Source organism: Macaca fascicularis, chromosome 5 (genome assembly GCF_037993035.2).
Source record: "Macaca fascicularis isolate 582-1 chromosome 5, T2T-MFA8v1.1".
NCBI lineage: Eukaryota > Metazoa > Chordata > Mammalia > Primates > Cercopithecidae > Macaca > Macaca fascicularis.
The window spans coordinates 194,698,783-194,726,660 of record NC_088379.1 but is presented as its reverse complement, the minus strand read 5'-3'; the positions used below and the strand labels follow the sequence as shown (position 1 = coordinate 194,726,660).

The following is a 27,878-nucleotide window of genomic DNA, read 5'->3' as shown; positions in this document are numbered from 1 at the left end:
CACCCCTAACCCTAACCCTAACCTCAACCCCAACCCAAACCCTAAACCCTAACCCCAATTCTAACCCCAACTCCAACCGTAACCCTAATCCTTACCCCTAACCCTAACTTCAGCCTAACCCCAACCTCAACCCTAGCCCTAGCCCTAGCCCTAACCCGAACCCAAACCCGAACCCTAACCTAACCCGAACCCTAACCTAACCCTAACCCTAACCCTAACCCTAACCCTTCTGCGTGGAAGTGAACGCGATCCACACACCTGCGTGTGTGAGACTATCACGGCAACCGCGACACCCACGGGCACGGCCTCCTTCACGGAGAGAGGGCCCGGAAAGCTCAAGACTCTCAGGGAGGTTCAATCCCACACTCCACTCCACCCTTCCGGGCTGGCTTCTCCTTGCTGAAGAGGCGTGCGAGGCCCAAGAGCGGCTTCCAGTCCCCGCAGAATTCCTGGAGAGGCCGAGAGAGCCAGCCCCCGAAGACCGCCCCCCTCCCCCCTCCGGGGCTTCTCCGGCCCCACCCATACCCAGGCCACAGAGCCCTGGGCCCTGTGGGTCCCGGCTTCCGAGGGCGGGCTGACCCAGGGGTCCTCCCGCATTCCTGAAGGGGTGGAGCTTGGGGGCCTTTATAAGGGCCGCTGGCCGGCTGGGCCGGCCTCCTGGCTAGACCTGCGCGCGGTGTACAGGCCGACTGAGGGGCACGGGAGCCCGCCGGCCTCTCTCTGCCCGTGTCTGTCCGCGAAGTTCCGGCCAGGTCTCCCCGCGATGGCTCTCCCGACACCTGCCGACGGCGCCCTCCCGGAGGAAGCCCAAGGACGAGGACGACGAAGGAGACTCGTTTGGACTCCGAGCCAGAGGGAGGCCCTGCGAGCCTGCTTTGAGCGGAACCCGTACCCGGGCATCGCCACCAGGGAAGAGCTGGCCCAGGCCATCGGCATTCCGGAGCCCAGGGTCCAGATTTGGTTTCAGAACGAGAGATCATGCCAGCTGAGGCAGCACCGGCGGGAATCTCGGCCCTGGCCCGGGAAATGCGGCCCGCAAGAAGGCAGGCGAAAGCGGACCGCCGTCACCCGGTCCCAGACCGCTCTGCTCCTGAGAGCCTTCCGGCAGGATCGCTTTCCAGGCATCGCCACCAGGGAAGAACTGGCCAGAGAGACGGGCCTCCCGGAGTCCCGGATTCAGATTTGGTTTCAGAACCGGAGGGCCAGGCACCCAGGCCAGGGTGGCAGGGCATCGGCGCACGCAGGCGGCCCGGGCGACGCGGCCCCCGGCGGGTGTCCCCCCGCTCCGTCGTCGGTCGCCTTCACCCACACCGGGGCGTGGGGAACGGGGCTTCCCGCACCCCACATGCCCTGCGCGCCCGGGGCTCTCCCACAGGGGGCTTTCGTGAGCCAGGGAGCAGGGGCCGTCGCCCCGCTCCAGCCCAGCCAGGCTGCGCAGGCAGCAGGGATCTCCCAACCCTGGCCCCAGCCCCACCACGGACTCCCCTGGGACGTGGGAGGCGTAAGCACACCCTGGCCCGGCGGCTCAGCTCGAGCGGGCCCAGGCTGTCCCACCGAGCAAGGGCCCGGCAGGCTGTGGCGCTGCGGGCCCTGGTCCCCCGGGCTTTGGCTCGGGCGCGGAGGCCACCCCCGGGGAGTCTGAGGGTGGGAGAGCGCCCCTTCCGGAGGAGCCAGCGCGGCGTAGGCAAAATCCCAATCCCCGCGTGCCGGGGCAGGTTGGGGGATCCCTGCTGCCTGCGCAGCCTGGCTGGGCTGGAGCGGGGCGACGGCCCCTGCTCCCTGGCTCACGAAAGCCCCCTGTGGGAGAGCCCCGGGCGCGCAGGGCATGTGGGGTGCGCGAAGCCCCGTTCCCCACGCCCCGGTGTGGGTGAAGGCCACCGGCGAGGGAGCGGGGGGATATCCCCCCGGGGCCGCGTTGCACAGGCCGCCTGCGTGCGCCGATGCCCTGCCACCCTGGCCTGGGTGCCTGGCCCTCCGGTTCTGAAACCAAATCTGAATGCGGGACTCCGGGAGGCCCGTCTCTCTGGCCAGTTCTTCCCGGGTGGCGATGCCTGGAAAGCGATCCTGCTGGAAGGCTCGCAGGAGCAGGGCGGTCTGGGACCGGGTGACGGCGGTCCACTTTCGCCTGCCTTCTTGCGGGCCGCGTTTCCCGGGCCAGGGCCGAGATTCCCGCCGGTGCTGCCTCAGCTGGCATGATCTCTCGTTCTGAAACCAAATCTGGACCCTGGGCTCCGGAATGCCGATGGCCTGGGCCAGCTCTTCCCTGGTGGCGATGCCCGGGTACGGGTTCCGCTCAAAGCAGGCTCGCAGGGCCTCCCTCTGGCTCGGGGTCCAAACGAGTCTCCTTCGCCGTCCTCGTCCTCGGGCTTCCTCCGGGAGGGCGCCGTCGGCAGGTGTCGGGAGAGCCATCGCGGGGAGACCTGGCCAGAACTTCGCGGACAGACACGGGCAGAGAGAGGCCGGCGGGCTCCCGTGCCCCTCAGTCGGCCTGTACACCGCGCGCAGGTCTAGCCAGGAGGCCGGCCCAGCCGGCCAGCGGCCCTTATAAAGGCCCCCAAGCTCCACCCCTTCAGGAATGCGGGAGGACCCCTGGGTCAGCCCGCCCTCGGAAGCCGGGACCCACAGGGCCCAGGGCTCTGTGGCCTGGGTATGGGTGGGGCCGGAGAAGCCCCGGAGGGGGGAGGGGGGCGGTCTTCGGGGGCTGGCTCTCTCGGCCTCTCCAGGAATTCTGCGGGGACTGGAAGCCGCTCTTGGGCCTCGCACGCCTCTTCAGCAAGGAGAAGCCAGCCCGGAAGGGTGGAGTGGAGTGTGGGATTGAACCTCCCTGAGAGTCTTGAGCTTTCCGGGCCCTCTCTCCGTGAAGGAGGCCGTGCCCGTGGGTGTCGCGGTTGCCGTGATAGTCTCACACACGCGGGTGTGTGGATCGCGTTCACTTCCACGCAGAACACCAGAGCGAAACCCAAGAGCAAAGCCGCATCCCGGGCCTCATGGCCTGAGGATGGATTCCTGCATCCTGCAACATGGGGGGAGTCTCCACTGTGGCTGCTCTGGAAACTGGCAAGGAGAGCGACGACACCGAGCTGGCCTTCCTTGCTTCCCTGGAAGTTTCTGGGTCCCCGCAGAGCTCGGGAATCAAACAGTCAACATTGTCACGTTTATTTGCTTCCAGTTCCTGGACATTTTCTTAATTTCCTTTCAAATATATTAGGCATTCTGTGAATTCCTGTAACTTCTTGGTGATTTTAATTGTCTGCATTAAATGTTTAAAGTAAATTATTTTTCTGAAAAGCAGAAATATCCATAGTTGCATATATGATTGAAATATTTTACACAGATTTTCTATGGCATCTATCACCACCTCACGCGAAATTCCAAGTTTTTTCATTTGAAACACCCTTCCCATCAATAGATCATATTGTAATAATTTGTTGTACATGATTACTTGTATACCATTAGAAAATTAATTATATATTATGTACATATTTTTGAAATACTGCAATGCAATAAATATGATCAGAAGTATTGTTTTCTCTAACATAAACCTAATATGAGTAAAATTATTTACCTGAATTCAGATCTTTTGGCTTCAATTGCCATTCTGTCTCATTAGCACTTCCCCAATCCATAAAAGATATCAGTTGTATTTTTTAATTCATTATTTATTGAAATGGGTTATTTTACGTTATAATGTTTTTATGGCAATTTAGGACATTTTCAATAAATATAATGATCTTGAGGCCCTGGCTAAGTATTCCTTTTGTATTAGAAATCAGATTTTCCTGGCACAACTTCATTGCTTGCAATGGCATTTATAAAAAGTATGAATGCCAGCACACATTGTATTTCGATACTGTACTCAGTTGTTCATGCATAAACATTTAATTAGCTATGAAACCAAGTACAAATGCTGAATGTATAGGACATATCAACAAAGTCAGATTCGTCACAGTAGAAAACAATAAAAGACTAATTTTCTATGACATGTCACCTGTTCATTAGTTCTTTAATATGATTTAGGCTATTACAGGAAAATGTATGCATCACTATCCATGTTTTCTCAACTTTTTTAAATCTAGGTCCTGAAGGGCATAAAAATAATGTGTACTATCAAATTTATTTTTATAGACTTTTTTTTTTTTTTTTTTTTGAGGCGGAGTCTCGCTCTGTCGCCCAGGCTGGAGTGCAGTGGCATGATCTCTGCTCATTGCAAGCTCCACCTGCCGGGATCACGCTATTCTCCTTCCTCAGCCTCCTGAGTAGCTGGGACTACAGGCGCCTGCCACTATGCCCAGCTAATTTTTTGTATTTTTAGTAGAGACGGGATTTCACCGTGTTAGCCAGGGTGGTCTCGATCTCTTGACCTCGTGATCCGCCCGCCTTGGCCTCCCAAAGTGCTGGGATTACAGGCGTGAGCCACCGCACCCGGCTTTTATAGACTTTCAACGTTTCTTTTGCTGTATTTTCTGTGCATCTTGGTATGAATATATGGAGACAAGGACAAATGTACATTTAAGTGGCTATATGAATTTTGCTTATATGGCTAATTGCTTATATAGATGTTGTAAATGACAAGATAAAATAGTAAAGTTTGATAAACTTATCTGTGCCCTATTTAGTTCACTTACTGTATAACTTAATTCAGTCACTAATAATTAGTTTAAAAAGTGTTTTTTAAAAGCTGCAAACCACTCTTTATTACACATTTCTGAATCAGGAAGGGGTAAATTGTGACACAGTTTTCTTGTGCCACTGACTTTTTTGGGGAGAAACGTTCTGCAATAAAATAAGTTTCCAAACTCCATTTTTAAAAAAACTTGAGTTTTCTTCTATGATTAACCTTCACTCTCAGTCCCTTTTACCCAAGGAGTGGTTCCTAGGTCATCTTTTGGAAGTTTAGTTTCTGGAAAGTTTTCAGCAAACCTCTCCTGTGCTTTTCCCATTTGTTGTTCCTGTTCTTGTTTTGGAGAAGGTGAGTCTCTTTAATTCAGGGTGGTTTGTGTGTCTCCAATCTGCATGTGTTTGCCGAAGCTGAAGCTGTATCGGAGTTTTTATTCTCCCACCATCGTTCCCTAGGCCTTCTCCTGTTTTCAACACATCTTTTTCAACGTCTTCTGATTTTTGTCGCTACCAGTAATTTCAGAATGAACAGATGCAGGAGCATCATCTCTTTGGAAATTTCCTTCACTTCCAATCTGCTCCTATGTTTTCCAGCTCTATCTTTATATTTTAATTCTCCAATATCTTATTTTTATAGTCTGTATTCTGTAACCCATATTTTACTCATATATTTTAAAAATCCTTTTCTTCTTTCCAACTCAATTCCTTCTTAGTTAATGTTGGACCAACAAATGATTCATCTTTCTCATCAAGGAAAAGGTGAGCTCTAACCTGCCCTGGTTCACATCTGACACAGCTATCACTGCCAGGGTGCATGTCATAAGATAAGGAGTTTTGATATCCTGATCTTGCTGATTTGACAGTTCAGTCACTCACTTTATTTGGAAGACTAACATCATTAGAGTAGGTCTGACAATAATAATCTGAGATTGACCAAGGAGCAGGGTTCTCTGTGAGTACTTCTACATCAGACTTTCATTACCTCCATTTCTCCCACAGCGGAGTGTGTTACTGAGTTCTTCCAGCTGCGTGCGTAGCTCCTGGCGGTGGCTCGTGCAGCTCTGAGCAGCCGTCCTGTGAGAGGCCAGCTTCTCCCGTTCCCGCACCTGCCGCCGGCAGCTCCGCGTTCGCGTTCCAGCTTCTCCGCCTGCCGCCTCTGTTGGGCCCGCTCGGGCTCGGGGAAGAGGAGGGGCGACCACAGCGAAGGCGACGGCGGCGAGGACGGCCCGAGACCGTGAGGTCGGGCGCGAGGCGGCTGCGGCCGCGGAGGGGCTGCGCGGGGCAGAAGCGGAGGCCGGCGGAGCCAGAGCCACAAGGGCGAGCGGGCAGCCACAGGCAGCCTCCCGGGGCCAGGAGGCCCCGAAGCACGGAGCCTAACGGGGCTGCGGCAACGAGCAAGGGGACGGCGATGGCCCTGGCCGATCTGCGCGACCTGGAATCCCGGGAACGATGGTTCCTTCCCCAGCCACGGGGACCACGGGAGGAGCCTCGAAGTCCAGGGACCAGAAGCGCTCCGGCCGTTCCCGAGTGGAGCTGGAAACTATGGCCAAGAGTGTTTTATATCGAGTTTCCATGTGGCTAGCTATGACCTGCTGGTTACTCGTATTTTTTTCTCCATTTGTTGAGCTATTATTGACAAATTGAAAAGTGAATTTTTTACGGTGTACAACAGTGTTTTGAGATGTGTATACGTCTTTAAATTATCTCAGTTAAGCTAGTTAACATATCTATCCCCTCACATAGTTAATACATTTCTGTGCGTGTGATGAGAGCACCTGAGATCTACTTTTGTAACAAATTTCAAGTACACAGTATTATTAACTATAGTCACCAATCTGTACATGAGGTCCCCAGCAGTTACTCACCTTATAACTGACGGTGTGCTCCCTTCCATGGTTATCTCCCCACTTTCCCCACTTCCTAGCTCATGGGAACCACCATTCTACTCTGTTTCCATGGCTTTTCTTTTTTTACTTTTTTAGATTTTACATACAAACGAGATCATGCAGTAGTCCTTCTGAATTCAGCTTATTTCACTTAGCATAATGTCTTCAAGATTTATCAGTATTGTAAATGAAAGAATTTCATTTTTTATTAAAGCTGAAATTATATATCTCTCAGTTAATCTATTTATCTGTATCAGAGGAGTGCAGATACCCTTGACGATACTGATTTTATGTCCTTTGGCTACATACTCCCAATTGGGATTATGGTAGTTCTAGCTTAAAAACGTAAGGAACCTCCATACTGTTTTTCGTAATAGCTGCACCATTTGACATCCTCAGCAACAGTGTACACAAGTATCCTCTTTTTTCTGCACCCTAACTCCTTTTATCTTTTGACTTTTTGATAATAGGTATCCAAACACCACGGTAAGGTGATACCTCATTGTGATTTTGATTTTAATTACTCTGATCATTAGTGATGTTGAGCATTTTTTTATATACCTGTTGGCCATTTGTATATCTTTGGAAAAATTGCTATGTATATATTTTGCCCAATTATTAATCAGGAAATTGTTTTTAATTCTGCTGTGGGTTCTTCTTTTTAATTAATTAGTATGATATATATTTTGGATAGTAACATATTATCCTACATATGGTTTACAAATATTTTCTTCCATTCCATATAATGCCTTTATATTTTGTTGATTGTTTCCTTTATTGTGCAGCAACTTTTTACTTTGACATAGTTCCACTTGTTCATGTTTGCATTTGTTGACTGTGTTCTTGGGGTGTCAAATCCAAAGCATTATTGCCATGACCAGTGTCAAGGAGGTTTTTCCCCATGTTTTTTTAGAGGATTCATGATTTCAATTCTTATGTTTGAGTCTTTATTTCATTTCAAATTCATTTTGTGATGGTATGAGAGAAAGTTTTACTTTTTGTCTGTGCATATCTAGTTTTTCCTACACCACTCCTTGGTGTGTTTATCCTTTCTCCATGTGGGATTGGTTGACTGTATATCTTTTAGTTTATTTCTGCACCCTCTATTCTGTTCTAGTGGTTTTTATGTAGGTACTATACTACTTTGATGACTATAGCTTTGTTATATAGTTTGAAATCAGGAAGTGTGAGGCTTCCAGCCGTTTTGTTCTCAGTAGTTGGCTATTTGAGGTCTTTTGTGGTTCCATACTAATTTTAAAATTGTTGTTCTGCATTTTTAGTAAAATGGCATTAACATTTGGATAGAAATTTAACTGGATCATTTTGTGTAGTATGGATATTTTAACAATATTAATTTTTAGAATCCATGAACATGGGATATATTTTCCATTTTGTATTCTTCACTTTCTTTCCTCAACATTTTATAGTTTTCAGTATGCAGATCTTTCATATTCTTCGTTAAACTCATTCCTAAGTATTCCATTCTATTTGATAATATTGTAAATGGAATTATCTTTATTCTTTTTTCAGATATTTTGCTGTTACTGTAAAAAAAATGCAACTGATGTTCATATGTTAATATTGTATCCTGGAAATTTACTGAATTCGTAGGTTAGTTATAATATATATATTTTTTTTTTCTGGTAAAATGGTGGGTATTCCGAACTCTGGTTAAACTTTAAACTGACAGTTGCTATTATCGTTTCAAAATTATTTAAAATATGACCAGATGGATTCCTGCTTTCCTGAATTCAATGGAATTCAAATCTTCCCATTTAAAATAATCTTGTGTGGCTGACCCGGGGATTGGGAACACCCCGTGAGAGCTGGGAGATTTGGTGGGGGTGGGAGGGAGAAGCGGTCAGAGAGGGGGCTGAGCTAGGGAAGCAGAGAGGGGCTCCGGGGACAGCAGGGAGGAGAGGGGGTCGTGTTGGAGACCCAGTGGGGAGACAGATGGGCCAGTAAAGGAGGAAGGGTGAGAGTGGGCAACAGGACGGTTTCCCGGCACTGCAGGAACTTTGCTGAAACTGCGGGCCCCAGGGAACAGTGCGGGAAGGGCAGAGGGAGTGGAGAGGACCTGGCAGACCCCAAGGACAGTGTGGAGAAAGGGAAGTTTCCCGGTTCCTTCGCCTCTGCCCAGCGTTCCTCGGGCATGGCGCCCCCAGGGGCAGGGCAGGGGAGGAGGTGGCTCCCGGCGGCTGGGAGAACTAAGGGTCGCACACGCACTTCGCAGGGCCGGGGTGACAGGGGGAGCCTGAGACGGCTGCGGACCTCCCTGGCCCCGTGGGTGGGCGCGGGGGCGCCGGCAGGGCCTGCAGGGGGCCCTGGAGGAATCTGCAAGCACCCGCCCGTGCGGCAGGCCTTCCGGGAGACTAGTGTGGACACGCCCTTCCCAGCTGGGACATGTGTGAGGCTGGAATTTAAACTCCGGCAGACAGAGAAGCGGCCGGAGGCAGGACTGGAAGAAACCCAAGTGCAAAGTCCAGCCCAAGGGCAGGAAGCAGAAATGCCTGACCTGCGTCAAACTGCGCTGTGAGGATAAGGTTCTGGGCAGGATGGTTCACTGCCCTGCAGAGACGCAGACTCGGCGGGAGCCTGAGGAGCAGCACGAGGCCAGGTGCAGCAGGTCGGAGCGGGCGCTGAGGACCCCACGACTGCTGCTTCCGGCGCAGTTCGCCTCCTCCAAGGCCCGGCCCCCAGCGGAGCGCAGCACGGAATCGCATGGCGCCCCCTGGAGCACTGGCGGGGTTACCAGTGGAAGAGCGCACCTCCCAGGGGGAGGACCCCAGTATATCCCTGGATAATAAAACTGTTCACTCCCCGACAAAAATAATAATTTTGTCTGGTCTTTGAAAATGTGTATCCTCTGTCTACTGGTCAAAATGCTGCCCATTTATCTATATGGGTAATTAAACTTTTTCATGAAGTTATTTAACATTCTTTTTTATTATGAAACAAAACAGTAAATTTGTTAATGGTTTTAATATCATCTAATATAATTGAAAATATGTCAATTTGTCGTTGCCAATGAATCTTTGTGTTATTTATTTTACTCTGTTAGATATTGTGTCCGTAAATGTCTAAGTGGCTTAGAATCTAGCCTAACATATTGTATGTGCTAAGTACTAATTCATCAAATTATCTTTCTATACCATTCTTAAAATACTATTTTTTATTTTTATTAAAAATTTTTTTTGCCTAATCTAATTATCTATGAACATTATGAGGTCTATTCAGTTTGCCCTCTTGATAAAAGCCGGCAAAGTTTATTTATTTATTTTTTTTGAGACGGAGTCTCCTTCTGTTCCCCAGGCTACAGTGCAGTGACAAAATCTCGGCTCACCAAGATCTCCGCTTCCAGGGTTCAAGTGATTCTCCTGCCTCAGCCTCCCGAGTAGCTGGGACTACAGGCGGAACTACAGGCCTGCTCCACCATGCCCAGCTAATTTTTGTATTTTCAGTAGAGACAGGGTTTCACTATATTGGCCAGGCTGGTCTTGAAGTCCTGACCACGTGATCCGCCCGCCTCAGGCTCCCAAAGTGCTGGGATTATAGGCTTGAGTCACAGAGCCAGGCCTTTTTTTTATCTCTTTATTAATACGTTAGAGAGTATTAATGCAGTTCCCTCACAGAAGCATGTTGCATAGTGATGAAGTATGGGCTTCTGGTGTGACAATCATCTGAATGCTGTTTATTGTCCCTATTATTTTCTCATTCTTAAACCCTGTGCCAACCTCCCATCTTTCTGAGTCTCCAGTATCTATTTTTCCAGTCTCTATATCCAAGTGTATGGGTAACTGAGTTCCCACTTACAAGTGAGAAAATGCAGAATTTGATTTTCTGTTTCTGAGTTTTTTCACTTACAATAATGACCTCCAGTTTTATGCATGTTGTTGCAAAATACATGATTTTATTCTTCATGGCTGAGTAGCATTCCATGGTATAAATGTATAGCACATTTTCCTTATTTGATTATTGATTGGTAAATTTAAATTGATTTCATATATTGGCAATTGTGAATAGTGCTGCAATAAACATGTGAGCGTGAGTATTTTCTTTATGCAATAAATTATTTTCCTTTGGGTAGATACCAAGTAGTGGGAGTGCTGAATCAAATGGAAGCTCTATTTTGGTCTTTTTTGAAATCTCCATACTGTTTTCCATAGAGGTTGTAGAAAGTTACATTTCCACAAACAATGTATAAGTGTTTTCTTTTCTCTGTATCCTTGCTGATAGCTCATTTTTCTGCTTTTTAGTAATAGCCATTCTGCATGGTGTAAGTTGGTATCTCATTGTGGTTTTTAATTGGCATTTCTCTGATCATTGGCAATGCTGAGCATCTTTTACATGCTTGTTGACCATCATTGTCTTTTTTTTAAAAAAAATGTTCATACTCTTTACTTGCTCTTTAATGGTTACTTGTTTTATTTTTGTTGAGCTGTTTGAGTTCCTCGTATATTCTGGAGATTAGATCTTTGTTACATGCAAAACTTGTAAACATTTATCTCATCCCATAGGTTTTCTGTTCACTGTGTTAATTAGAAAGCTCATTTTCAGGAGCTTTTTAGTTTCATTGAGTTCCTTTTGTCTATTTTTGTTATTGTTACATCTGCTTTGAGATCTTAGTCATAAATTCTTTGTCCAAGTCAATATTCACAAGAGTTTATTCGAGAGTTTCTTCTAGCATTTTAATGGTTTTAGGTCTTACATTTTAGTCTTTTAATCCATATTGAGTTGATTTTTGTATATGGTGGGACATAGGGATGCCATTCCATACTTCTGCATATGGCAATATAATTTTTCCAGCACACTTTGTTGAATAGGATGTCACTTCTCCAGTGAATGTTTTTGTTGACTTTGTAAAAGATCAGTTGTTTGTAGGTATGTGGCTTTATTTCTAGGTTCTCTATTCTGTAACATTGATGTATGTGTCATTTTATATCAGTACCGTGCTGCTCTGGTTACTAAAGCCTTCTAGTATAATTTTAAGTCAGATAACGTAATATCTCCAGCTTTATTCTCCTTGCTTAGATTTGCTTTGGCTATTCAGGCTCTTTTTGTGGTTCCATGTGAATTTTAGAATTTTTTTCTCTAATTTTATAAAAAATAACATTGGCATTTTGGTAGGAATTGCATTTAATATGTAGATTGCTTTGGGCAGTAGAGTCATTTTAATGATCACAATTATTCCAATCCATGAGCATGGGATGTTTTTCTCATTTGTGTCAGGTACAATTTCTTTCATCAGTGTTTTGTAGTTTTCCTTGTAGGGACCTTTCATCTCTTTGACTAATTGTATTTCTAAGCATTTTACCTTTTTACCTTTTTTGTAGCTATTGTAAAAGGAAGAGACTTTTTAATTCAGTTCTCAGCTTGATCATCATTAGTGTATAAAAATGCTACTAATTTTTGTGCATTGATTTTTGCATCCTGAAACATTACATTTATTTATCAAAGTAAGAGTTTTTTTGGTGGTTTTTAGGTTTTTTGTATATTATGGTATTATGTAAGCATCAAAGAGGGACAATTTGACTTTCTCATTACAACCACGTAGATGCTCCCACCAAGACCAACAGACAGAGTCTCTGGGGAGGGCACAGGTGATAGTATTTCTTTAAGCTGGCCATGTCATTATGGCTGGAAGCCTGGGCTGACAGCCACTTAGCTAAGCATTGCCTCTCAAGTTTTTAAGTTCCTTCCTTCCTTCCTTTCTTTTCTCTTTCTTTCTTTCGACAGTTTTCACTCATTGTCCAGGCAGGAGTGCCATGGCGCCATCTTGGCTCACTGCAACCTCCGTCTCCCAGGTTTGAGCGATTCTCCAGTCTCAGCCACCTGAGTAGCTAGGATTACAGGCACCAGTCACCACACCTGGCTAATTTTTGTATGTTTTAGTGGAGACATGGTTTGGCCATGTTGCCCAGGCTAGTCTTGAACTCCTGACCTCAGGTGATCTGCCCACTTCAGCCTCCCAAAGTGTTAGGATTACAGGAGTGAGCCACCACGCTTGGCTGCCTCTCAAGTTTCAATGTGTCTATGAATTATTTCCGATTCCAGGCCTCTCTCTTAGTGATGTGATTCTGCCCAGCTGCCTCTCAAGTTTCAACGTGCATATGAATCATTTCCCATTCCAGGCCTCTCTTTTAGTAACGTGATTCTTCAGGTTTGGAAGGGGTCCATGAATTGGCTTCTTTAAAAAGTCTCCTCTTAATGCTGATGTTTCTTCCACTACATCCAATATAGTAGCACTCAGCTAGAGAAAGTAGGCACAGCACAGAGCTCCTGACACCCAACACTCTTACCACAACACAAATACTTTTGGCCCAAAGTGGAAACCACCAATCACCATTTCCAAACATGTCATTTTCTGCTGGCTCTTTACAGTTTAGAAAGCCTAGAGAAGGCGTCAATGTTTGAGTAAGTCTGCATTTGGAAAACACATACACCTGAGTTAATACAATGTTTATTGAGCACATACCATGTGTTCAGAAGTCTGTCACTGAGCACTGTTCAGGAAACATTGCATGATGTGAGTTAATCCTCAGCACCCTGGGAGTTAGGCGCTAAGTTTTCTGTAATTTTCAGGATTTAAATGAAGGGCCTAGCATTTCTATTTTTTCTTCCATTTTAAAAATTATTTACCTGAAAAATAAAATGTGCAGAATAAAAGCTATATCGACAGATGAGAGGGATAGAGAAAAAAGAGTGAACTGTTCAGAGAGATGTTTTATATTTATATTTACTTTCTTGTGCCTTGTGGAGCAGCCACTGGATTTGCAGGAATGGAAAACAAGTTGCTAGGTGGGATGTCTCTAGAAGGTTTCCTTATGTTGGGTAGGCTGTCCTCGAACTCCTGACCTAAGGTGATCCACCCGCCTTGGCCTCGCAAAGTGCTGGGATTACAGTTGTGAGCCGCCATGCCTGGCCAGGCCTGAGTTTTGCCTGAGCATGTCTCTTTCTAAGAAAGTACAGCATATGACAGTTACAAGGTCTCTTTTATCTAAAATAAATAGAATTTAATAAATAAAAATTTAAAAATTTTACTTGAGATTAAAGGACAAATCAAAACATGTATGTAATGTGTTGTCTGTAGAAGTATATTTTAACAATGACATAAATTATTAATAGCCAATAAATGTTATAATAATTTATTAACTAAAACGAACAAAATTCCTATTATGATATCTATGAAAATACTTTCTTAGAGTAAAATATTCTCATATCTTGAGAGGGCACTGGTTAAAAACAGCAAAGATTTGCATGTCGATGTCTTATCAAGTAAGTAGCAGACCCCTCTTCACACCTTTACAGAGTCATCCAAAAAGCAGTAATTTACACAAGAGCAGACAATTTTCCTAGCTTTCTATTGAGGTTATATGTTAATGTTGTTACAGAATTTAACTCAATTTTCTTATAAAATTACCTGACCAAATTTTATATGATATTATGATATCACAATATATCAAAATTTATTTAGATGTCAAATAAATTTTATATATCATAATATTATAATACATAACGATATTATGATAAGTTCCATTTAGATTCAGATGATTTCACTAGGCAGTGTCTATCGACCACTAATTTTTTTTTGGTTCCACTATTTGCACAGACAGCACAGCTGGGAAAACACAGACTCACCCAACACAGTCTCTTCCCTGGTTCTTTCTCCTCCTCAGGGAATCAGCTCATCAGTCAATCAAGTCATCTGGGACTGGAGGCTGAGTACTCCCTAACACAGAAGGTCTCATTCCTGCATGCTTTCCTCAGCAGATGGGGAGACAAGAAGGTCCTTTCAGGAAACACTTGCTGGCACATGAACTAACCCTTCTGTAGTCTGAGGGTTCTGACCAGCAGAGACAGACTCCACCGCAGTAGGAAGGGATGAGGCTGCTGTTCTGAACCTGGAGCTCCCCCACACCTTGTCCCATCTCACTGAGGCAATTTTGAGAGGCCGCCCTGGAATATGTCTTGATGATGGATGTTGAGAAACAACGTGGGTTTGATGGGATTCAGGTGGTGTATGCTGTGTAACGACAGGAGCTGAATGCTCAGAATAAATTCCACAGAACACAATGGCGCTTCCAGGATGACTGAGGAAGGGTGAGAAAGGGGGAAAGGTTTTCTACCTAGACTTTTTGCTACCTCAGTAATCAGGGGCTGATTAGGTTAGCACTGGCTCAACCTAATCAATTCAATTTTATTGCATTTGGTCTAATTATCTTCCCCATTTTTAAGATAGGAAGGGCCTTTTCATTTGGTATTTTTTTCTCTGCATTTTTATTTCATCATATATATGTGGATTTAATACAATCAACCGTTATTTGACATTTGTTGTTTCTAAGCATTTAAGAAATTATAATATCTATGCATACACTGTTAACACTATGTATAATAAATTCTCTTTCTGTGCAAAATATATAACATATGTCAATGTAGGTATGTTTAATTGTGCATCTTGAAAGGTGAACAGGATCATAAATACTTTCAGGAACTGGGACAGAAATGGGAAGAAATGATTCCCTGATCTTCTGATCCCTGTGCTCCTGGTTCTTTGTTTTCTTGACACTATGACAGAATCCTGAAACTGTCTCCCCTTAACTGTGTCTAGGTCCTCAGTAGACTACAGCAAAAAACTTTTTATTGAGGCGCTAAGAAGCGGCAGGAAGGAGAAAACTGCTCAGTCAATAAGAGTCAGCCACGCCCAGCCAAGGGACATACAAAGGCAGGTCCAGCAGAACAACCCACAGTCCGCCTTTGGGCGTGTAAGAACAGCCTCCTTTTACTTGAGCCTCAACATGGGAAATGAACACCCTGATCTCCACTCCTCCTCCATCCAACACCCCACTGACCAGCCCCCTTCCCCACAGGTCTTTACAGAAAAGGGCTCAGATGAGAAGAAACCATTCAAAGGAAAAGGCAAGATGGCTTCTTCCCATTCCAGTGAGAAGCACATACAAAGGTAAGGCCTCCAGCTGCTCCCATGGAGGCTGGAAGGAGGGTTGGAATCAGGGATACTGAGCCATGTGTCTTTAGTAGGGTTTTATTTTGAGATTTGGGGATGGGAAACGGCTTAGCGCCCTCAGGGGACTTTGAGAAATGTGTTCACTCGTGACGCTGGCAGAAGAGCTTCACATGAAAGACTGATCTGCAAAAACGCATCAGGGATAGACTATGGGACTCTGCCTAGGGAGAATTGAGTCACCTAAACTTCCTTTTACAGCAGGATTGGAGCCCAATCCAAACAAGGAGGAGAATTCTGAGGAAACCAACCTCAAGGCTGGGAACAGCACTGCTGGATCCAGTAAGATTTGACTCTTTCCAGGCGAGAAGGGTCAGGGCAGCAACACAGGCTCCCCTGGCAAGGAAACCCGGAGCTCCTTGGCAGCCAGGGCCGTATAGATCCTGGACACTGGAGAACAGAAGAGAGCTGGGGTTTGGTGGCAACCTGAGCTCCTGTGTGTCCAGGATGGACTAGGAATTTCAGGGTGTTCAGTTGGAGGCACTTTCTCAAACTCTCATTGTATTCACAGAACCAGAGTCCAACTCATATCGGGAAAACCGCAGGAAAAGAAAAATCAGTTCCAAGGACAGCTGCCAAGACAGAGCAGGTAGAATCTTGGTGTTTTTTCTTGTTGGTGGTAGTGGTGGTTTTTTTGTTTTTTATTTGCCCCAAAAGGCAAATTATCAGGAAACTTTCATATGAGACTTGAGCAGAAAGGCAGTTACTGACAAGTAAATTTTTGAGATCTTAGCACTCTGAGAATATTTGGGGACTCACAAGGGGTTCAGCCTCACTTCATTCCAGTGCTGATGGTCAGGAAGGAGTGGGAGAAACAAGTGGGGTTCACCTGGGTGCACAGGAGGTTCTGGAAATGAGGGTCTGTGGGGACTGCTCTGGCGAGTCTCTCACAAGCTTTCTCTGTAGGGAACTGTCCAGAAGAGGAGTGCAGCTTGATGTTGGAAAAAAAAAAAAAAATCAAGATCCTCCCACTGCTGTGCACAACAGTGAAATCCAGGAGACCCGTGATGCCCACCATAGGGGACATTCCAGGGCTTGCACAGCAAGCGGCACAGGTCTCGGGCCCTAGGAGTCCAAACACCATCACATCGAAAAAGCTTGATGACCTCTGTGCCAGCTATGTCTGAGGCTATTTATCAAGACCTAGCCCAGGTGCAGGCCCAGCAGATCAGTTCTCCACTAACCTGGGAGCAGCTGACACTGCTCATCCGGGGCCTCTGTGTGCCCAGGTGCAGACCTTGTATTCCACCGCCACCCAGGCAGCTTATGTCTTCCCTGCTGAGGGCTGGCTTGTCCCACCCACACTGCCTGGTCCTGGGGATTCAGCCCTGGACAGAGAAGCCCATCCCTTTCCTGGGCAGGAGATAACTGAGCCTCTCAGTGGATCAGATGAGGCTGAGCTGAACACCCTGATCCTGTTCAGCAGAGGATGCAGCTCTGGGAATGACAACAAGGATCTGCTACTTCTCAGATTCTTCCACATGACCAGCACTGACAACTGTCCGCGAAATTCCGGCCAGGTCTCCCCTCCATGGCTCTCCCGACACCTGCCGACAGCTGTCCGCGAAATTCCGGCCAGGTCTCCCCTCCATGGCTCTCCCGACACCTTCCGACAGCACCCTTCCCGCGGAAGCCACAGGACGAGGACAGCGAAGGAGACTCGTTTGGACCCCGCGCCAAAGGGAGGCCCTGCGAGCCTGTTTGGAGCGGAACCAGTACCCGGGCATCGCCACCAGGGAAGAGCTGGCCCAGGCCATCGGCATTCCAGAGCCCAGGGTCCAGATCTGGTTTCAGAATGAGAGATCACGCCAGCTGAGGCAGCACTGGCGGGAATCTCGGCCCTGGCCCGGGAAACGCGGCCCGCAAGAAGGCAGGCGAAAGCGGACCGCCGTCACCCGGTCCCAGACTACCCTGCTCCTCAGAGCCTTCCGGCAGGATCGCTTTCCAGGCATCGCCACCAGGGAAGAACTGGCCAGAGAGACGGGCCTCCCGGAGTCCCGCATTCAGATTTGGTTTCAGAACCGGAGGGCCAGGCATCTGGGCCAGGGTGGCAGGGCATCGGCGCACGCAGGCGGCCTGTGCAAGGCGGCCCCCGGGGGGTGTCGCCCCGCTCCCTCGTCAGTAGCCTTCACCCACCTCGGGGCGTGGGGAACGGGGCTTCCCGCACTCCACATGCCCTGCGCGCCTGGGGCTCTCCCACGGGAGGCTTTCGTGAGCCAGGGGACAGGGGCCCCTGCTCCAGCCCAGCCAGGCTGCGCAGGCAGCAGGAATCTCCGCACCTGCCCCTGCACTCGGGGCTTTGTGTTGGGTGCCCTGGCTCCTCTGGAAGTGGGACTGTCCCACCCTCCGGCTCCTCGGTGGCCTTTGCACCCCAACAAATGCCAGAAAGACCAGGACCCGCAGCGCGGTGGCCTGCTGGGTGCGTGCTTGGTGGGAGAGCCTGGGCCCGCTCGAGCTGAGTCACAGGACCAAGGTGTGCTTGAGCCACCCACGTCCCAGGGGAGTCGCTGGTGGGGCTGGAGCCCCAGGTCGCTGCAGGGCAGCTCCACCTCCTGAGCCCCAGACCCCGGAGGCCTCCGCGTGTCAGGCACAGATGCAAGCCATCCAGGAGCCCTCCCAACCGCTCCAAAAGCTTCAGCGCTAGTCTGCACTCCGCTCCAGCCTGTTAGATGAGCTCCTGTCGCAGAGTTTCAGCAAAATGCACAACCTTTCCTAGATCCGGCGCCACTGGGGGAGTTGAAGGACGTGGAAGAGGCCGCTCCGCTGGAATCACTCCTCAACCAGGAGGCACACCGGGCTCTGCTGGAGGAGCTTTAGGACGCGGGGTTGGGACGGGGTGGGGGCAGGGCGGCGGCCTCTCCTTCGTGGTGAACCTCTGGCTGGGTATGGAGAGGCGTCTCTTCCCTTCCGGCTGACCTGTCTAGGATCCTTGAGTTCCAGGTCCGGTGAGAGACTCCACACAGTGGAGGGCTGTCATTCTTCCCTGAGCATCCCGGGGATCCCAGAGCCCGCCAGGTACCGGGAGGAGGACTGTCTACTGTGCATGCGCGGGTCCATAGACAGCCGCCTAGGTTTTCCAATCAGCCCAGGCGGAGTTCTCATCCCTTTTCCCCCCGCGTTCTTCAGTGGAGTTGGCGGAGATCTCAGTCCGCGAAACACTGGGCCCGGGCAGAAGCCAGGCCAGTTCTCCTTTTCGAGGCTTGACTCCTGTGCCTCTTAGCTCCACCATCACTTTGCCAACCCTCGTCCTGCCAGCCTCTTCACCATCACCACGGAGCTCCTTGCAACTAAATGTAGATCCGAGATCCGGCGCAAACCGGCCTGCTGCCCTTTCCAGGCAAGAGGGAAGGCAGGCAGAGATAAGGACAGGAACGAAGACAGAGTGGGACGGAAGGATGGAGCTAGGAAAGGATGGATGGACGGAGGGACCCTGGACTGGAGAGAAAGAGGGAAGGAGGGAGAGAGGGAGGAAAAAACCAAGGGAGGGAGGGAAGAACAGAGGGAAGGATGGACCGAGGGACAAAAGGAGCAAGAAACAGAGAAAGGAAGGTAGAGAGAAAAACGGTCTTCTGCCTCCAGGACCAACAGGACCCAGCACTCCGGGAAAATGTTGGGTGCCCAGTGCGGGCTAAGTGCTCGGCCCACAGCCCCATTGACCGGCGGGGCGCTCACCGAATCGCCAGCCTGGGTTATTTCATCCTGGAGCAATTCAGACGAATTCCGTTTCCGAAGGAATGAGCGAACTTCCCAGAGGGCAATGAGGCTCTGGTGGTTGCCCGTTTTTCATCCACATGGTTCACAGATGACAGAGCCCCACGTTGAGCTTGCAACAGAGCGCGAGGCGGACAGTTCTATCCACACGGGAGACGCACTCAGGCCGACTGAAGTGTGGTTTCGGGTTCCACGTTCCTTTGCCCTCCGCAAGGGGGCCTGTTGCTCACGTGTCTCCGGTCCCCAAAAGCGAGATCGTGTTGACTGTTTTCCGAGCTCTGTGGGGACACAGAAACCTCCAGGGAAGCGTGGAAAAGCAGCACCGTGTCGGTGCTCTCCTTTCCAGTTTTCAAACCGGCCACAGTGGAGACTCCCCACGTTGCAGGAAACAGGAATCCCTCGTCAGGCCGTGATGCACGGGACGTTTCTTTTCTCTGTGGTTTCGCTCTGGTTTTCTACATGAAAATGAACGAGATCCACACACCTGCAAGTGTGAGACTATCAGGGCAAATGTGACACCCACGAGCTGGCAGTAGAGTCGGCAGCCTGAACCCGGGACAAAGGTACTGACGGACATCCAGACACACCCCACAATCCCAAACACACAGACACACAGGGGCGCAAGCGCGGTAACACAAGTACACGCACAGACACACAGATACGGACAGCTTGAAGGACAGCAAGGGACAGAGGGATGTAGAGATATAAGTGGAAGGAGAGAGAGAAACAGCGATAGAGAGACAGAGAGAGGGATGGGGGGCAGAGAGAGAGAGAAAGGGGGAGAGGGAAGGAGAGAAAGGGAGAGAGTGAGGTAGCTGGACAGCGAGAGCGACAGAGCCTTGGAGAGGGAGGCTCTGCTCGGGTAGACACCGTCCCTTTGAACTGGCCAGGGTAGGGTGGAGGGTGCTTGGGCCGGGCTAGAACAGGGGGGCAGGGTCCCCCATGCGGGAAAATCAACGGAGCCCTGAGACGTGTTTTTTCTTGGATTCATTGGTTGCCTTGGGGGTGCGTGTCACAGGGTCCTTCCTTTGCTTCTCCCTGTCCTCTTGCTGCGGTGGACCCCGAAATTTGTGGAGTGCGCCCGTCCGTCTGGCGGGAGCCGTTGCGCCGAGCGTGTCCATGGCCGGAGGCCTGGGTCTCTCGGGACTGCAGTTCACACGAAGCCGGTGGCAATGGGAAACCAGGTGCACAGGGACGGATTTCCTCGTGGCGGGCGAAGACAATGTTCTTCCCCCTGGAAAGCAGCCCGCGGGTTCTGGAGCGCAGGTCTTGGCTGGCGTCTGTGGGACCCGCTGCCCCTTCCCCCGGCTTGGACAGTGGCGGCGGCGCTGGATGAATGTTTGAATTGCCCGGGCGTCCGGGGAGCGGGAGGACACCCGGGACCTCAGGGAACCCACGCCTTCGCCCTTCAGGGTCGGTCCCCTCCCGCCCGGGTTGGAGCTGGGCTCCTGGTGGGGCTGCAGCCGGGTGGAAGAGGTGGGATGCTGCTGCCTGGCGGTGCTGCAGTGGCGACCTTCAGGAGGAGGTCCTGGGCTGCGGCTGGGGCGCAGGGGCGGACAAGGGGGAGCAGAGTCAGGGGGTGGTTTGGAAGCACGGAGACAAAAGGGGGAAAGAGGGAGGGAGCCGAAAGCCAAAAGCCTAGGGTACCCGCTATTCCCAGGCGGAATCCCATCCAAGTACTAACCAGGCCCGACCCTGCTGAGCTTCACGAGATCAGAGGAGACCCGGCGCCTGCAGGGTGGTGCGGCATAGACGCCAGCAGCGGCGCCTGGCTTTCCCAAGCGCCCGGCCCAGCCACGCCCGCACGACTCCAGGCGTCACCGCCACCCTGGGGCCGCAGGGCTCGGATCCCGGACGCCCGAGCCGCTCGCCGGTGCCCCGGACAGCTGTCTCTCTCCACGCCCGGCAGCCGCGCTGCGTCTTCCGCCGGCCTCCCGGAGCGTCCCGCCGTCGCAGGGGCCCAGGCCAAGGGCAGGACCAATGTGGCGCCGCCCTGCTGTTGCTGGGGGGCGCCTGCGGCCTCAGTCCCCCGCTCAGGCTTCCGGCTCTCGGCTCTCGGGGCGGCCTCCCTTCCGCCCACGCTCCAGGCCTTCCCCTGGCTCCCGAGCTCCGGAGCTTCCACCACATCCGGCCGGCTCAGGACGGGTGGGCTCATCCCTTCCCTTTTTAACTTTTTGTTGTGTCTATTTATATTTATTGTGCTATGTCTTGAAATGTTGTAGTTATTCCTTTTGGTTAGATATTATTTAGCATTCCTACTTTGAATAAGAGTGCACACCACACAGCTGTAGTGTTATAATATTCTGCTTTGTTTTGTATACTATTAGCAGTGAGGATTTTTTTTTTAACCTTTGGATGACCATTGATTGCTCGTTAATGTCCTTTTCTTCCTGATTGAAGTACTCCCTTTAGCGTTCCTTGTAGGACAGGTGTGGTATTCATGAAATACTTCAGCTTTTGTTTGTCTGGAAAAGTCAGTATTTCTTTGTATTTGAAGAACATTTTCGCTGTATGTGCTATTCTAAGGTAAAAGTTTGTTTCCTTTAGTACTTTAAATATTTATTGCTTCTCTCTCCTGGCCAGTGGGGTTTCCACTGCAAAGTCTGCTGCCAGACGTGTTGGAGCTCCCCTGTATGTTATTTGTTTCTTTTCTCTTTCTTCCTTTAGAACTTTTCTATCTTTGACTTTTGGAAGATCGATTATTGAATGCTTTGAAGTAGTCTTTTTTGGGTTAAATCTGCTTCATGTTCTATAACATTTTTGTAGTTGGATATGGATATCTTTCTCTAGGTTTGGAAAGTTCTCTGTTATCATCCCTTTGAATAAATTTTTCTACCCCTCCCTCTTTCTCTACATCTTCTTTAAAACCAGTAACTCTTAGATCTGTCTTTGTCAGACTATTTTCTAGATCCTGTAGGCATGATGCGTTGTTTTTATTCTTTTTGTTTGTTTGTTTCTTCTACGTATTTTCGAATAGCCTGTCTTCAAGCTCACTATTTCTTCTGCTTGATCCATTCTGCTATTAAATGGCTGTACTGCATTCTTCAGCATGCCAATTGCATTTTTCAGCTCCAGAATTTCTGCTTAATTTATTGTAAGTATTTTAATCTCTTTGTTGAGTTTAGCTGTTAAAATTAGGAATTTCTTTACTCTGTTATCTTAAATTTCTCTCAGTTTTTTTTTTTTTTAATACAGATATTTTGAATTCTCTGTCTGAAAGGTCACATATTTCTTCTTCTCCAGGATTTGTCCCCGGTGCCTTATTTAGTTCACTTGATGAAGTCATGTTTTCCTGGATGGTGTTGATGCTAGTAAATGTTCTTCATTGTCTGGACATTAAAATCTTAGGCATGCAGCACTATATGAGAGGTTTAAAAAATAAAATTAAAAAAGAGAAAAGGTGAGTATTTACTGTAGTCTTCACTGTCTGGGCTTATTTGTAACTGTCTTTCTTGGGAAGGCTTTTCACATATTTGAAAAGACTTGGGTGTTGTGATCTAAGCCATATCTGCTTTATGGGGCACCTTATACCCAATAATGCTGTAATTCTTCCAGACTCATAGAAGTACCACCTTGACAGCCTTCAACAAGATCCAGGAGAATTTTCTGGATTACTAGTTAAAGGCTCTTGTTCCCTACCCTTATTTTCTCTCAAAGATACAGAGTCTTTCTTTCTGTTCTAAGCCACCTAAAGCTGGGAGAAGAAAGACACAAGCACCCCTGGCCACCACCACTATGACTGCCCTGGATCAGACCTGAAGCTAGCACAGCACTGGGTCTTGCTTAAGTCCTGCTGCATGCACTTTCTGAAGACTGCCTATGTTCACTCAAGACCTTTGGTCTCTACGATTAGCAGATGGCAAAGCCAGCCAGGCCTGTGTCCTTTCCTTTAGGGCAGTGAGGTTCCTCAGTCCTTGGCTGGGTCCAGAAGTGCCATTCAGGTCACGGAATAGAGTCAAAAATGTTAGAAGTCCACTTGACATTCTATTGCATTGCAACTGATCTGGCACTCAAACCACAAGACATAGTCCTTCCTATTCCTCCCTTCCTTTTCTAAAGGCAGAGTAGCCACCACCACCCCAGGCCACAGTGAGTACTGCCAGGCTACCACCAATGTTCCGTTAAGGCCCAAAGCCTCTTGTCAGCTTGTAATGAATGCTGCCTGGCTTGGGACTTGCCGTTTTCAGGGCAGTGGGCTCCCTACTGGCCCTGGGCAGCTTCATACATGTCAACCAAGAATCAAGTCCTAGAATCAGGGGTTCCGAAAGCTCGCTTGGTGCTCTACCCACCTCTGGCCTTGCTGGTACCTAAGGGAGAAGACAAAGTCCCCTTTAATTTTCCCTCTACTTTTCCTAAGAAGGAATTTTGCCTTTTAGTCACCACAGCTGGTAATGTGCTGAGTGTCCCCTAAATCTAGCAAGTCGATGAGGGTCATCCAAGGCCCTTGACATAGTACCTGGGTATGGCTGCTGGTTATTCAGAGCCCAAAGGTTTTCAAGTTTGCAGGTGATAAATGCTGTCAGCACTTGTTTCTTTCTTCAAGGCAGCAGGTTTCCTTCTGGCCCAGGGTGTGTCTAGGAATGTCTAGGAGCCAGGGCCTGGAAAGGAGGCCTCAGGATTCTGACCAGTGCACTATCTTGCTGTGGCTGAACTGGTCTCCAGGATGAAAGAAAAATTCCTCTCTACTCTTTTGCCTCCTCTTCTCAAGCAGAAGGATGGGGTCCCTGTTGGAGCCAGGAGCTGTGCAGCCTAGTGTTAGGGGAGTAATAATGCCAGAACTCCTTTGGCTGCCCCAGCTCGTGTCTCAGTATGTTGCATGCCCTCCCCCCCCACCAAGTCCACTGTCCCTGGGCCCAGTTCAGCCCTAGGCCTCACCTAAGAGTTGCAGTCCTGATGGCCTGGGCTGCCTTTCAAGTTTTGTTAGATACACAGAGTCCTGGAGCCCTCAGTTGCCAGGTTTCCAAACACTCAAGTTCCAACCACTGGAATCTGATTCCCCTCTGGCTAGGACTGGTTTAAATGATCCCTCTGTGGATGGACATTAACTGCATTTGGTCTGGTTTTCCTTTCTGCTCTAATAGGACAGCACAGAGTTCAGTGCCTCACAGTTGCTGTGGTCTCCCTCCGGCAGAACCCAGAGTGATGTCTGCACCACGCCATCATTGCTGGGGGTGAGGAAATGGTAGCACCCGTGATTCAGGACTGTTTTTTCTCTCTCTTTAGTGTCTCTTTCAGTGATATGAGGTTAAAACCAGGTACTTTGAGTACTCACCTGATTTTTGGTTCTTATAAATGTCTTTTCTATGTGGATATTAATAGTTGTTCATCTGGTGTCCTTGCAGGAGGGACGAGCAGTGGAGCCTTCTTTCTGCCGGCTTGCTTTCCCCTCACACCCAGGAAGCAGAATGCAGAACTTTTAATAAGAAAAGCTTTCAGAACTCGGGAAGGACAAGGAAGACATCCTGGTTCTCCATGCTTAACATTGGACTGTTTCTTCAACTTCGGTGCATGGCACGGACTAACCAGGGATTATCATAGATCATTTGACCTGGACTCTGCAGCTCATTCAAATTCTTTATCCAGACAATTTGAATACTGGCTGATTTGGCATGAAAATCTGGCAAAGTATTTTCTTGGTATTCAATTGATTTTTATTCTGCTTGGGTTAACAGTTTTATAAACCAGTCAGTCTCTTCATTAAAGTTCTGGGAATTCTTACCCAGTTCAAATAAAATAATTCTAAACTTCTCAAAAACTTGTATTCAAGAGTGCTTCTCAGGGCCTTCTCCATACTTTCATGAACCTCATTAAAGACACAATACTCTAGGATTTTGCAAGCTTGTGAAGTTTTCAGAAACTGCCTCAGAATTAAGCAATTTACAGTGGAAATGACTTTAAGTTGTTCTAGTTAGACACAATTGACAAGAACATTTTATTATTTTCAGGCATGAGCCATAGTGCCCAGCCTCTAAACTTAAAATAAAATAGATTTAAAAGATATTTAAGATATTTAAAAGATATTTAAGATATTTTAAAAGGCCGGGTGCGGTGGCTCAAGCCTGTAATCCCAGCACTTTGGGAGGCCGAGACAGGCGGATCACGAGGTCAGGAGATCGAGACCATCCTGGCTACCACTGTGAAACCCCGTCTCTACTTAAAAAATACAAAAAAACTAGCTGGGCGAGATGGTGGGCGCCTGTAGTCCCAGCTACTCAGGAGGCTGAGGCAGGAGAATGGCGTGAACCTGGGAGGCGGAGCTTGCAGTGAGCTGAGATCCGGTCACTGCACTCCAGCCTGGGCGACAGAGCTAGACTCTGTCTCAAAAAAAAAAAAAAAGATATTTAAAAAATAAAATAAATTTATCAAATGTTGTCATCTTTTAATCCCAGATTTTTGTGAACCTATGCTTTGCATTTTCCCCCAACTTTCCATATTTATCTGGTTTTATCTAGTTTTTTTTTTTTCACTTCTTCAATTTGAAACCTTTAAGTAACTTCAAACAAAAAAAAAAAATTAAAACACACTTTTATGTCTTTATAAGTTTTATCATCAAAAGCATATGTTCACAAGCCTGTAATCCCAGCATTTTGGGAGGCCAAGGCGGGTGCATCATTTGAGGTCAGAGGTTCAAGACCATCCTGGCCAACATGGTGAAACTCCGTCTTTACTAAAAATACAAAAATTAGCCGGGTGTGGTGGTGGGCACCTGTAATCCCAGCTACTTGGGAGGCTGAGGCAGGTGAATCGCTTGAACTGGGGAGGCAGAGGTTGCACTGAGCTGAGATCATGCCACTGCATGCCAGCCTGGGCAACAGAACAAGACTCGTTCTCAAAAAAGAAAAAAAAAAAAAAAAGCATATCTTGCTTTTTATATACTGTGTATGCAGAATTGTTTCTCTCATATCTAGTAATCAAGTCTTAGGAGCCCCAATTCTCAGTGAAAACCCTAAAAAGTGATTTTTAACTATCTTAAACATCAGTATTTTTAGATAAAAACCCTTTTATCGCTTTTAAGAAATATAGTTCTTCAAATTGCTGTTTATTAACAGAACTAAAGATATTTAGGTTTTCTATGCCATATACAAGTAACATGTCATGGTAGATAGACCTAAACTCATTTTTAAAGGTTAATATTTCACTATTTTAGCTTACAACTGACTCCAGATATTTTATGGTTATTTATTACTTAATTTAACATGACTGTAAGAGTTTAAATTACTGAACTGAATTTTGGAAATGTGACACAGGCAGCATCCCTAATGCCTTCCCTCAGTAATTCTAGGTCCCAAGTAGCCACATGGCACCCCGGAAAACTATGAAGATCAGGGCCTGCCTGAGTCCATCAGGACTAAAGACAGAGCTGTGAAGGCTGTAACTGGAGGATCCAACCCCTCCTAAAATAGCCAGAAGGCAGAACAGGAAAAGCACAGAAAGAAGGGGCCGACTGGGCTTGATTCTGGCTTGTAGCTGCTGGTCTAGGCACTGAGAACATGTCTCCATACTTCATCATGGTCACATTTCAAGACCCCCTGAATCCAGAAATTCTCAACAAAAGACATAAGATCATAGTTAAATCAAGCAAGTATCTAATTATATATGATAATTGTAAAGCCATTTCTATTTTACTGACTTAAGAACGAGCTTTATTTACAAAATATTATCACATACATGTAACACATATAGACATACAAACACATAGGAGCAGATCTTATAGCTTTCATAAAGGATTTTTTTATTTTAGGCTCGGGGGTACATGTGAAGGTTTGTTACATAAACTCATATCACAGAGGCTTGTTATACAGATTATTTCATAACCCAGGTATTAAGCCCAGTACCCCATAGTTATCTTTTCTCTTCCTCTCCCGCCTCCCACCTTCCCCTCAGGTAGACCCCAGTGTCTGCTGTCTGTTGTTTCCTTCTTTGTGTTCATAAGTTCTCGTTATTTAGCTCCCACTTATAAGTGAGAACATGTAGCTGTGTAGTATTCCATGGTGCATATGTGTGTTCTGTATGGGAAATGTGTGAGGAAAGAAGAAAAGAAACACACAATACTTTTAAGGGTAAACAGACTTTATCCCAAGTATATGACAATATAGATATAATAAGCAAATCACCTAATAAACCAATGATATAAATAATAAACAAATTGTAATGGGAAGGGGAGAAGGGAAAAGGGGTGTGTGTGTGTGTGTGTGTGTGTGTGTATATATATATAAATTTACACTCACCAGACTATGGAGGATTCATCACCAGGCTGGGAAGCAAGAGCCTGGGCTCCAGAGTTGGCCACTAGTCCGTGCATAGATGAGGAGAGGTCCCATGAAGCTTTGGTGTGGTCTGGGAAACTAGCTCTTTTTGTAACAAATTGTTTGTCATGAGACCCAGTCATGAGGGCCCTTTGCATCTGGGCTCAAGGAACACAAAAAGGTCAACTAGTTTTTGCAATTGTCTGTTGTTTTTCAATAACTATTTCTCCGAAACAGCACTGGATGGATGCCTCAAGGGGCTCACACAACTCGTTCCAGGACTTAGTGACCATTGTTTGTGTCCCTGTTCAGTTGAGGTCAAATTTAATATTTAACTTTTCCTCCACAATGTGCCATATTATCTGTATCCAATCTGTCATCACTGGGCATTTAGGTTGA

The 27,878-nt window shown here is 47.7% G+C and overlaps 3 protein-coding genes and 2 pseudogenes across 7 annotated transcripts; 3 read left to right on the top strand and 2 right to left on the bottom strand.

Moving 5' to 3' along the window:
• Positions 1-226: 226 nt before the first annotated feature.
• Positions 227-18,742, top strand: DUX4 (double homeobox 4; the record flags this gene model as incomplete). Its single annotated transcript, XM_045389854.3, is given in 7 exon segments — positions 227-588; positions 590-616; positions 618-672; positions 674-1,405; positions 17,750-17,989; positions 17,991-18,165; positions 18,447-18,742. Coding segments are annotated over 7 exon segments (1,887 nt in total), but the record flags the coding sequence as incomplete, so codon positions are not given.
• Positions 1,430-3,597, bottom strand: LOC141410373 (uncharacterized; annotated as a pseudogene). The gene is made up of 2 exons (XR_012435301.1): positions 3,566-3,597; positions 1,430-3,098 (listed from the first exon to the last, which is right to left on the bottom strand). The product of XR_012435301.1 is annotated as an uncharacterized protein (transcript).
• LOC102124992 (angiogenic factor with G patch and FHA domains 1 pseudogene) lies at positions 3,036-6,511 on the bottom strand (annotated as a pseudogene).
• FRG2 (FSHD region gene 2) lies at positions 9,059-17,321 on the top strand. The gene is given in 9 exon segments (XM_074040919.1): positions 9,059-9,291; positions 15,112-15,265; positions 15,371-15,443; positions 15,727-15,804; positions 16,034-16,111; positions 16,429-16,484; positions 16,487-16,562; positions 16,565-16,729; positions 16,732-17,321. Coding segments are annotated over 9 exon segments (1,503 nt in total).
• Positions 18,743-20,644: 1,902 nt separating the features above from the next.
• LOC107129874 (uncharacterized) lies at positions 20,645-24,988 on the top strand. 4 transcript variants are annotated; one of them, XR_010587118.1, is made up of 5 exons: positions 21,284-21,378; positions 22,211-22,327; positions 22,477-22,633; positions 24,315-24,488; positions 24,576-24,988. XR_010587118.1 is itself a non-coding variant. In XM_045389851.2 (4 exons), exons 1-4 carry the CDS (start codon positions 20,715-20,717, stop codon positions 24,769-24,771), a joined length of 1,107 nt encoding a protein of 368 aa, XP_045245786.2. In that variant the 5' UTR covers positions 20,645-20,714; the 3' UTR covers positions 24,772-24,988. The 4 variants fall into 4 exon arrangements, 2 of the variants coding, with proteins under 2 accessions (XP_045245786.2, XP_045245787.2); XR_006697105.2 differs by lacking the exon at positions 22,211-22,327 and having other exon boundaries at positions 20,645-21,378; XM_045389851.2 differs by lacking the exon at positions 22,211-22,327 and having other exon boundaries at positions 20,645-21,378; positions 24,315-24,404.
• Positions 24,989-27,878: the final 2,890 nt, after the last annotated feature.